We start from the raw sequence: 12245 nt of genomic DNA on the forward strand, positions 1-12245 counted from the left end.
AATTAAATTAGCTAAATTAAAGAGTGAGAGGTGAATTCACTCAGGCACACGTACTTAAAAAGCATTTATTTCTTGAAGGAAAAGTCTCCGATGTCCTTCTGCTTCTTTTTCTTTGTCAGGTCAATTAGCAGACTTTGTTCAAATCCATAAAAACGCGTGCATGTGTCGTCGCTGATTTCATCCGCGGCCATAGCACGCCTCGGAACTTCGAGCGCATGCAGCGTTTCAGCCGCCGGTGGTGGTCCTTCGCCATCGCCCACGTCAAAGACAAGAACACGGCTAGAAGCACAGCAGCCACTCTGTCTGATGACATGCGGAAAAGCACAAAAGCAACAAAAGTGCCACCGCTTCAAACTCTTCGCGCCCAGTCGCGACCTCAGCGCTGTTCGGCGCCGTGTCCGCGCCTCCGCACAAAAAGAGAGAAGGAGAAATTGCGTAACTGCGCGCTGTTCTCTTTCACTGCCGTCGGTGGGGCTCGCAGTCGGGTCCGTCCGTGCGCTGGAATGGTGCCAACTGCGGCCTCTTCTCCGCGCAGAGGCGCAACCTCCTCCCCTCCTTAGCAACCGGCGCGCCGGTCGGGGCCGCAGCTGTGCATAGCAACTGTGCACACACACATAGCACACACAGTAGCGGTAGAACGAGCGCGCGGGCGTCGGCGGTGGCAGCTGCACCGCCGCTCCTTCGTCAGACGTCTCGTTGCAGTCGAGTGAGACCCGTAGCTCCGAAGCGGCCCAGTGATTGCGCGCCAAGCGGTTCTGGAAGCGGCAGTGGACGCCGGATTCCCCCAACATCAAACGCCAGAAGAACAAGGAGCGAATGCGCGTGCGACGAATGAACATGTCACCAGATGCGAAAGCAAGGGAGGCAGAACGGAAACGCCAACAGCGACTGATTAGATCACCGGGTACTAAAGGCAGGGAAGCAGAACACAAGCGGCAGCAGCGACAGGCGATATCGCCGAACACCAAAGCGAATGAATTGGAGCGCAGACGGCAGCAGTGACCGGTCATTTCACCGAACAGTAAAGCCAGGGAAGCGGAGCGCAGACAGCAGCAGCTTCTGGCCTTCGCCAAGCACACTTTCAAATTTCCAAAGTGTCTTCGGTAATATTCGTATCAACCGATGCGGGTCGTAAATTGATTCGTAACAACCGTTCTCTAGCACATTGAAAAGTAATGGGGCTCGACAGAGACCACAGAAAAATTCATATCATCCAGAAATTCGTATTAGCCGTGATCGTATCATCGAGATTCCACTGTATAGGCTTGCCTAGTGACATTCGACGTACGGTTGCAGTTATCGTGTTTACCACACGGCGGTGCTAAAACTGCCTAATATCTTTATGTCAACACTAGCATGGAGCACGCATACCGATTCTTGATTGAGCCACAGTCACAAAGCCGTCGAACCATAGTATGAATATTGCACATATAATACCTCTGGCCATCTCTGGATGTGTATGATAAGCAACTTCCAAGACTGTACCTCGCAGCACTGCATGTGCGCGCTTTGAAACGCGGCACTTATGTTCGTGATCGTGTATCAACACAAAAAAAAAAACCACAGGACTTTAGACAAGCAGCGGCAAGGTGCTTGACATCACGGAATTGCACCCATGTTTACAATCTAAGGAGAAGTTAGTGCTTCGGCATTCTTTCAGTAGCAAGTTCCCAGTGAGACTCTAGCGCATTTTTTCTCCCGTCATTGGAACGTGCAGCTACATGAAAAAAAAAAAAAAAATGCGTACCAGCTAAGATTTCCAACGCACGAGAAGGTGCACACATCGCTCTCGCTTTTGGCACACTCAACATCGTCGTTGCCGCCATCGTTTTCCGTATCGGCAGTCGGTTCGAACAAAAACGGCGAAAATACAAGCTGTCCGAGACAGCGAGAACGTTCCATAATGCTTACAACTCAGCTATGAAGTCAGAACAGAACAGCGTGCTACGCTCTGAAACAGCGGCGCCGACCGGCGACTGCCGCGAATGACGTCACAGCGGCCCCGACCAATCACGGGCAACAGCGGCGTTCGCGCGATACCCTGAGGCGCTGGTGCGCGTTTTCATGAAAAAACAGCCGCTTGCGCTTGTTTCCGCCCTTTCTGAACCAGATATTAATTAGTGTTCAGGGGACTCAAAACTGTAGAATGCCGCAGAGAACTCATTTTTTTCGAAAAGTGTTTCAGCTTCCCTTTAAGACTGCTTACTCAGAAAATTAAGGGGGGAGGCGGGGATCAACTCTTGAAAAACGACTCAAAAATCACTTCTTAGAAAGTTGCAGATATTGAATCCTTGACCCCTTTTCTGTAAGTTTTCCAAGTGTTTCAGCTGAAAACGACTGCTAAGTACCATAAACAAATATATTCATAAGGCAATACAGCGAAAATTTCGTGAAAATCGGTGGAAAAAGTCACAGTTTTCAAGCGTCCCTAGCTCCGGAATGGCAGTACGCGGCGCAGCCATGCTGGTACCGTTGAAAAGCGTGCCTCTTCGCCTTTTGACGCCTCTCTTTCATTTCCTGATAGAGAGAAGAGCAAGCATAAAAAAACAAAAAGTCTGAAGGTCGCGGAGCTGCTTGTCGCGGCCGCCGATTGGCTTGCTCAGTCACATGCGTTCTATGAGCTGCCCCATTGGCCGGGTCTGGAGGCGAGCTGCTGTGGCGTCTGCTTCTCCCGTTTCTTCGCGCGCTGGCTGCTGCCCCTTTGTTTACGTGTTGGATATTCGAGGTACACCGCCGTGTCAGCGCTTTTTTCGGATTTGAGTTTTCTATTTTCGTTTTGTGGTTTCGAGCATGACTGGGTGGACGTGGACGACGAAATAAGCGACCAAGCACCGCTTCGGCAGCCGCAAGCGCAATTCGCCGAACATCCGAAGGATAAGTAGTCCTAGCAGTGATGCATCTGTGCGCAAGCTTAGACTGTCGACGCATTGCCAGGCAATTCGCAGGCTGTTACAGCCTTGAGTTCCAGTGGTGATGATACCGAACTAATAACAGCTTTTTCCGATGCTCCCGGGCCTGCAAGGCCCTGTAAATGCTCCGCGACGTACCCCGATTGTGCCACTGCCGGCTGTGAAGACGAACCGTGCATCAGCAACGGTCGCACCATGCAGTCGCATCTTGAGTCACAAGTCATCTTGTCGGAGGTGTTGAATATGACCACCGCCACTGTCCGCGCGTCACTTGGTTCTGTGCCGGCAACCGAACGGAAGATAGCATTTACGGCTGGAGGAGCATGCTCGGTGGCGACGGACTCAAGCGAGTCGAGCGGCTGAGAAAGATGCCTTGCGCAAGAAAAGGGCACAAAAAGCACATGAAAGCAAGCATAGAAGATCCAAGAAGCCAAGAGATCAACCCGACACCTGTACCTACAAGGCCGATTGTTTCTAGTCGAATAAAAATGGCCCAAAACTTCGAACACCTTTTTCTCAAAACTTTTTTCCCACCACCAAGGTCAACTTGCAAAGCCAATATCTCAGCCACTGTTATGAATATTTTTACACCGTTTGTTTTGTTACACTCATTGTGCACCACTGCACACAGTGACATGTTTTGTTTTCAAAATAGTTACTTCAATAATTTGTTATCTTTTGTTTTCACAGTCGAGATTTTCATGCAACTGAAGTAGCTGCCAAAGAATGAAAATATAAAAATATTCCGTTAGGCTAAAAAAATTACAGGAATGTCACTGTGTGGAGGATACATATAGGAGTGCTATCAATGTTTGTTTGAACTCCTAGCATCAATATACAGGTGTGCAGGCATTTTGCAAAAATGAAAGCAGAACAATTTTGTAAACAAAAAAGTACCTCAGATATTGCAGCCATATTTTCACAGTTTTGTTTATGTGATATTACTAACATCTGTGCAAAATTTCATCAAAATCGGTTGGTAAATAAAAAAGTTAGCTTTGATCCACATATCCCCCCTTAAACATCCTTTGATAAGAATGCTGTGAGTACTCTGCTCTTGTGGCACCTTTAGGGTTTACACAGCTGAAGTAAGATATGGAGCAATTTTTTAAGCAGGTTACAAAGCAATAAAGAAAGCTTTTGGAGCACCAAATGCCAAATTTGAAGCAGGTTAATAAAGAAGAATGATTACTTCTTTAATACAAATCAAAATGATGTGAACATTTAGAGCAACTATCTTGAATTAACTCAAGCAATATTACAGAGCCACAAATCATTAAACTACAGTGCAATCACGCTTTACCTTCAATGGACAAGACCTTGAAAAAGTATCCAATGAATTCTATGATACCGAAAAATAGTCCAGAGAACTCATTCACAAAAAAAAAAAAGAATGAATTTATTAGTCCCGGAGTGGCTTAAAAATATCTCTAATAATGCCCTGCTTCATACTACGCTTGGAGGTGATCAGATTTGCTTGGATTGGTGCAGAATTGATGTCTCCGTTGCTGGATATTGCCATGGAGATCGAAGAAACAAGCCAAGTTCCTTCGCACCACTTGGCTCTTGCAAAGACACAGAGGTGGTGCCGATCACACAAATGCAAAGCTGCACAAACACAAAGATGCAACATCTCCGAGACGCACCTGCTCTGTAAACATACTACGTGCGAAATAGCAACCGGGGAAGAAAAAAGAAAGGATCCTGCATTAAGTGTGCATGACGATGGAGCTGACTGAAAAAAGAAACAGGGAGAAGTGCTGTCCCATGGAGCTTTCAGTCAACCAAGGAAGAGCGGGCATGGCCTCCGAGATGGGAGGACGTCACGCGCTCTCCATTGAAAGTGTGGGCCTCCCAATCTTGGAGGCTACAGAGCAGGTCACTGGAAGTCAGCCATGGCCAAGCCAGCGCTAAACCCAACATCGCAGCTTCCAAGCAGGTAGCATGGGTCGGAACGAGCAATTTAGTTGGGAAAATTTAACTCTCGTGCCTAAGTTCGTCCAAAAAATCAGTAGCGAAAATGCATTAGCTCTACTGTTGGAACCCTGACAGTGCATTTATGAAGTCTGGAATATCCACCAAGCCTGAATTTTTGGGGTCCAAAAAATTTGTCGGCTATTGTATATAGAACCCACACATAACGAGTTATTGTATACAACGAAGAGCAGTAAAATCACTCACAAATTTTTGCATAAAATTCCTGTTTTATTTATTGAATTACCTATACAGTCGCCGACTGATTTTTCGGACTCCAAAAATTCGGACATGCTCGATTATTCGGTCTGCTTAGTGGCACCGCCATTCTCCCCATAACAACGGCCGAAAGTTCGGACACCTTGAAACCTCTTGTCAGATTTTTCGGACACTCCTCGAGCCAACTCGATCAAGAGCACCATGCACAGACTTTGACCGGTGCATGGTTCGACTTGCTGAATGCCATTTTTGTTTTGAACGGAGCCTCCTTGCTGCCCCACGAAGTGGCGCTACTGGAAATCCCCGCTTATCATCATCGTTTTTGCCTGGTTCGATTGAGTTGCTACAGCAGTTCCGGTCTCAGCTTAGTAAGCCACGTCAAGACAATTCAGTAGCTGATTTGTTTGCTTCTTCGTGCACGACGCTGCGAGTAGGCCACATTTTGTATTTGTGCGACTGGTGTCGGCGTGATGGCGTTTGCTTTGTGTGCTGTGTCGAAGTTGCGGTGATCCAACGTGGCACACGGAAACATCGCGTCAAGTGTCTAATGGCGCTGACAGTGCCCGCGCAGACTGGGCTGGGGCATGCCGGCACGCGAGTGCCGGGAGGCCTTGGATTGGTCGCCTTCCGTTGTGCTCCCTACTGACGCCGAAAATGTTCTGTGGAGACCTGCGCAGCGGTTGCATTGTGATTCAGGACACCGTCTCATTTGATAGTTTCACAGGGGTTGACACTGCTGTACTGACATGAGCAAAACTCGACGACGGCGAGATCATTCGTCAGGTTTCTGCTGCACTGCCGGCCGATGACTCCAAGTCGGAAGACGACGCATCATGTGCTACACTGCTGTCGCATGCAGAGCATGTACAAGCAGTGACTGTGCTTTCAGCCGCCTATAGTGACCTTATGACCCTCTCTGAGGTTCAGGCTTATCTGACTGCGCATAAACGGAACAGCGTGCAACTGCGCATTCACGATTTCTGCAAGCCTACTGCCGAGCTCGAATAAGTGCGTGGAAATAAAGGATTTCTTTCTTTCTTTTTTTTCTTAATCTGCTTTTTTTGGACACCTGTTTATTTGGACATTTCCGCAGTTCCCGTCAGTCGGTGGCTGTATACTGAACTTTTTTGTGGTCCCCTTAAGATTCGATATATCTGGGTTCGACTGTATGAGACACATCGTCAATATGTAAAAGGACCTGAATGATGTGGCAGTTGGAAGCGCTGTGCACCTTTAGAATCTAGCCCCCCTCCCCAACATCTGAAACCACCAAACTACGTCTACGTTTCGTTCCAACACAAAAGGGTTAAGTGTGCTTATATAATACCTTTTTTTGCCTTTCACATAAAAAACTCTCACCTCCATGACGAGTTGATGTGCCCGGGCCACTAGGGTGAGTCCATTGCTGTGGTTGAAGGTCTCAGAGATGTCCTGCCCGAAGGTGTAACCAGCACCTCGGGGGGAGATCCCCCAGCCACCGCGGTCATCCGGATCCGACCACAGCAGGTCACACATGGGCCCCTGAAATTAAAACATTTTCAAGTTATGCAATGGGCATGTGCTGTGCTAATGACCCAGAGCTTTAAGCAAACTAACAATTTCAGACATAGCTGTCATGCAATATTTGATTATGCTGACTTGCTGAATGCCAGAAAATGACCAAACGTCTAAGAAGCACTTGCGAGAATACATGAAAAGGTGTAAAAAGCCAGGCAAGTTACTAAAATTCTAAGCTATAAGAGTAAATGCTTGCATAGGAAGCAAAAGGCTGAAGCCAGACTAGTGGTCATTGTTCTCATGCCTGGTTAGGAGTACCAATTTCTTTCCGAGTTTCACGATGAGAAAGACACCAAGAAGAGCAAAGCATCCTTTGTGCCCATACTGGGCTTCAGTTTTAGGGTACCTATACTAGAAGAGCTATCAACACAAATTTGCTACCCCTGCCTCATCATGCGGAAGATGTCAAACTAGTATGAACAAGCAGCTTAATGCAGCGACGACTGTAGGAAACAATGAGTCATCACGGAGAGAAAACTTCAATTTCAATTATAGTACTGCATTGTAAAATACCAAAGTGACTTTATTCACATTCTTGTTTCAGTACTACTTCGCTCTTTTCATCGAAAGATTCATTATTGTGAACTTGTTTTAAAGACAACTGTCATTGACAACGAGTGCTCATGTCTCGTAAACAAGACCAAATATTGTAACACACATGATGCAGCATGCAATTAAAGGGACACTAAAGGCAAATACTAAGTCAAGCTAAAGTGATAGATTAGTGCTCGAGAATCTCTAAGGTGTCAATATTATAGCGAACAGAGCTTTAATAATCGAGAAATTGAGGTAAATGCAGGACATGATTAGACTCCCACCAGGACATTCAAGCACTTGCCCAATGACGAAAGCAAGTGCTTTCACTTGCTTTCACAAGTAAGTGTTAAAAAACATCCTTGCGTGGTATTATAAGATGAAATAAAATGCTACTTGCTCAGTTCTATTTCATTCTTAGAAAAATGAACTCATTGAAATTGCTGTTGACAACGATGCGGGCGGTCGAAAGGTTTCGTTTGCGCTCGACTCTGTGCCACTGACGCTTTTGCGCTTCAGTAGTTTCCTTATCGCGTAGAACTGCGCTGGTTTTGCTGGCTCGCAAAACTCGCACAAACTGCAAGTAGCAGAAAATTCAAGTTCCATTTGATGTCGGGGGATGCCCAAACAGTCCACGGCACTTCAGCAAAACGCAGCTGCAGCGGCGAATTCGCTGCTCTGGCTCAACTCGGTACCGCCGTCTTACTCACCAATGGCAGGCAGCAAAGGGTGGTGATGGCGTATGCAACGTCACCACTCCCCCGGTTCGGTGGCGAAAGATTTAAACTTCAAAAAAGGCATTTGGATCCTTCAGGTGCAATTTTCTCGTCAATTATGTATTTTCTTGGCACGAAACAAGCGTTGCAAGGTTTCTGGGATGGTATTTAAACAGTCCATGTCAACTTCGTATTTGCCTTTAGTGCCCCTTTAAAGGGTCTCTGAAACACTAACTAATCATGGAATGAATATAATGGGTATGGAATTGTAACCAGAAGTGCAACATTTTTTTAAATATCATTCAAGTATAAGCGAAGTTGGCCGTAGTTATTCTTTTCGTCTCCACTAGCATGCTGGTAGCTACGTAAGGGAGAAGACAAGGGGACAAAGCCTTGCAAAAAAAGAAAAGAAAAAGACTGTCTCAGTGCCAAGAGTTTCTTGCGGTACCATGTGGCAGCAGCGGTAGACTGTGCTATGCAGCATGCCACTGTTATCTTGGAGACCATGTATAGCAGACGCAGCTATAGCAGTCACCGGCAGTGCAAAGATGAAATTACCTTTTCTGTCTTTCTGAAATCACAGATATACATACTTTTCATTTATTTAACTTAAAATTTGCAATTTAGTGTTACCTAAAGCCCCTCCATACACGTTTCCGCCGACCAGGTTAAGTACCGCCAACCTGCCCTCCTCCTCCACGCTCCTCTCCGACTCACCCCCTTAGCTTCCGGCGGCAAGCGGAACTTACGTAGCTGCAGCTTCCTGTTCCGAGTGGAAGTGACGCTTTGTTTTTAGCGTTGTTTACTTTCGCGTCGCTGGAAAGGCTTTAATTGCACGAGCTGCGGTTGAAACTGTGAACGCGATTCCATCCAAGAACCACCGCCTACTGTAACCAGCGATCTGCTCGTGTTCGCTGCTTCGCGTCAACCTGCGACGGGTTGTGGCACGAGTGACAACGTACAGTGGAATGTAGTGCCTAGGTGCTTGGAGACCACTGCCGTTTTTCGTGCATTTGGAAAACAGTGACCGCAAACTACTACTTCAGCGGAATACGTGCGGGCATCTCACCATAAGCACTTGCAGGCGTCTCACCATTGTCCAACGGCAGTCAACGCGTAAATTCCCGCAGCGCAACTCCAGGAAGCGGAAACGCCAGAACCGGAAATAGCGGATTTGGTGTCAGGGGAAAAGGCGGCGCACAACAAAGGTTGTCGCTACTTAAGAAAGCAGCGGTGGCGCGTGGATGTAGGGGCTTTAGTATTACCAAAAACACTCTCACAATGACGAAATCGGTCAATGGCTATTTGCGGGCGTCGCTGCTTGCGATGATGCTGCAACAATAAATTTTTTAGTGTTTTTGGCACAAGTGTAAATTCCCTGCTGCATGCACTGCAATATACTTGGCTCACATGTTCATGGGAGCCTCTCCTACAGATTAGCAATGCTTTCTTCCCTTGTTTAAGAAGTGTTTCACCACTCTTTTATGGGTAAGTTCTATAAGGTGTTAAGTTACACTCAGTTTTGGTGAAAGATAACAAACTGGGCACCATAATATTTTTACAAGCTCTGTCATTTCTACAACAGCTGTTTTGCTGCACATATTGCAAATTATGAATGCCAGTATATTTCACAATGGAAGCATAGCCTGCCCTCTGCAACACATGGTCTGCTCATGTTACGCTAACAGATGAGTAACATCCATTTCACAAAGGCACCTGTGAACTCCTTTTATCTTGAGGACTCCAAAGTCCTTTGAACAAAGGGACATCTACCAAAAAGGTGTTCACACGAGGTGACACAGGACAAAAGAGTATATCCTTGCTGGCAATTGTCACTGCGGAATTAGAGATATCCGAGCTACATTATGGATGTAAAGGCGTAGCCTCGTGCACAGCCCATTAACATGAGTTGTCAAATCACATCACAGTCTTGGTAATTTTACTGCTTACAAAAATGTTTGTTTGTTAGCACACACTCAATATGTCTCGCAGTGAACTTTTACTGCAGCCACACTTTCAAACGTACGCAGATGACCCTGTTGCAGATATAGCCACTGCACCATCACCATAAACTCGGGTAGAGTGTACTAGGACGAAGCATTTTGTGGCGCCAGGAGCAGTGGTACTGCACTCACTAATTATTGAGAGTGCATCACAGGGAAGCATATTGCGTGCTGAAGCACGGTTGGTCTGGAACACTTGCCTAGCACCTGGCCAAACAAGCACTTCAGAGCAGCCATGGGTAGAGCAACAGTGTGCTAGACACATTAAATAGTTAGCCATGAGAACACTACCGCTACGAACACTACTTTGTGCGACACGCTCAATAACATGCAGTGCGCATCGGTCGGTGCACTGCAGCTGGGGCAGCTTCATCCGCAGCAGCGCCTTTTGTTTTGCTACAGCGCTTACTGAAAACAAAGGAGACCACACCATACTGTATGTCACAGGCAAGACTCCTTTTTGTAAGGAGTCTTCAGTAATAGAGCAAAGGGGGTTTACTTCATAGGACTTTAATTCACCCACGTGTCAAGAGTACTAGCCAGTCAACTCTCTTCCCCCCTCTGCTAAGGGACTTAACTGGAGCTTGAGATAGAAATGAACACCAGTGCTTGAGATAGAACTGAAAAAGGTAATTTTTCTTAGCCTTAATTTACCCTTGTTTGTAAACAATTCTGGTTGCATAATAGAACAGTTCAACCACTGCTGGATCATATTTATGCTCGCTGCTCCCCTTTACTCTTGACCCAGAGCATCTCTTGATTCTACACGCAGGCAGCATCTTGTTCAATAATAGGTTTATTGCATGCCTCATGGCTCATCGTGCTTCACAACTGCCCGCGAAATGGCCAGTGTAGAAGTTGTGCAGTCTCTCTAGGAAAGAAGGGTTACGAAATTGCCAGGCAAAAATCCGTAGGCGCACCATGCTGCGCACAAAAATGGGGAAGCACAAGGTTACCACTGTCACTGTCAACATCGCTATGCTTGTCAAAGGCACCTTACTTTTTAGATAACTAATTTTTTGCATAAGATTTTTATAATAGATGTTTATTGAAACAACATTAGGCAAAATAGCTTTAGGTGTAATTAGAAGTGAAATGTTTGTGCATGTACATAAAATGATGCACACTTCATGTGACCATGGCAGCTTTTGCTAAAGATTTTTTTACTGGCCGTGTGACACAACCACAACTCCTTTGACATTGAATGGCTTCAGAAGTTTCATGCTCCATTTAAGGGAATTCATGGGTGCCTGTGTGACACAGGTATAAATTTTCCAAGGGTTTGGTTTAACAATGCCAATTTACTAGCTCCTGTGGCAAAGATTGAGAGAGAAGGATGTCGCTGCTCAACCTGACAGCATGTTTGCAGAAAGCCTTTGCAAATAAGATGAACTGCACAAGAACAATCGCACTAAGAGTTTCAGTTCACATACTAAAACCATCATCCAGGAAAGTATTATAAGGTCCGTCTCCAACATTGCGAATTTATAAAGCTTAATACAGCAGTTTGATGCGCGTTTTCTACGACTGTTAAAACCAAGGACCACAGAAATGTGCATACCAAATTGGCTGTATGCATCAGAAAAGGTTACAACACTGCAAGGAAATAAAAAGGAAGAATTGTGTGATACGCAGGACATTGCTACTGGTGCTGTCATTACTGAGGTGAGGGCAACCAGGGAAAGCAAACATTGAATTACAAATATTGTCGTTCATGTAAGGGCTCTTTCGAAAAGTCATTTGGAAATACAGCACTAAGCTCATTTTAACATGTACTTCATGTTACAAAAAGGTAGTGCAGGGCACCTTTAAAGGGGGATGCAGGACTAAAATCACAATTTTTGCCCGAAACACATTTTTTACTTTGGTTTACTTTGGATTCCCAGATGCATATAGAAGCTCATCATTAAGTTCAGTTCAAATTCTCTTCTCATTACGGTGGTGCACATTCGCCGTCGAGAGCACCTACGGATGCTGTATTTAAAGGGCCCCTGAAATGGTTCGGGAAAATTTTGTAGATGCGTAGGGTACAGCTAAAGTTAATCATTCGCACCACAACTTGTGTGAGACATCTCACATTAAGAGAGCTACAGACAATTACAAGTTACCCTCCTCCACAGTCATGCATTTTCTCCTCAACTTGTTCGCCGAGTGATCGGGGCTAAGCTCCGCCTTCACTGGCTCTGCGTCATGGTGGCACGTCGTGCCGACTTCCAGTTCTCTAGGAAAGAGCGCACGAAGCCTCTCCAAGCCAGCTGTTTCGCAGTCGCCCCAAGCGAGAGCTATCGAAGCAGCGTGCATTGCGAGCATTCTGTCGCAGCGCCGAACAGGTC

The 12245-nt window shown here is 46.2% G+C and overlaps 1 protein-coding gene across 2 annotated transcripts in view; it reads right to left on the minus strand.

Moving 5' to 3' along the window:
* mts (protein phosphatase 2 catalytic subunit mts) overlaps window positions 1-12245 on the minus strand; it is a 62586-nt gene that overhangs the window by 43970 nt on the left and 6371 nt on the right. For both annotated transcript variants that reach the window (XM_065451880.1, XM_070539203.1), the window contains exon 4: window positions 6462-6623. In XM_065451880.1, the coding sequence (XP_065307952.1) occupies window positions 6462-6623 (162 nt within the window). The remainder of the gene's footprint in view (window positions 1-6461; window positions 6624-12245) is intronic.

Source organism: Dermacentor albipictus, chromosome 1, assembly GCF_038994185.2.
Source record: "Dermacentor albipictus isolate Rhodes 1998 colony chromosome 1, USDA_Dalb.pri_finalv2, whole genome shotgun sequence".
NCBI lineage: Eukaryota > Metazoa > Arthropoda > Arachnida > Ixodida > Ixodidae > Dermacentor > Dermacentor albipictus.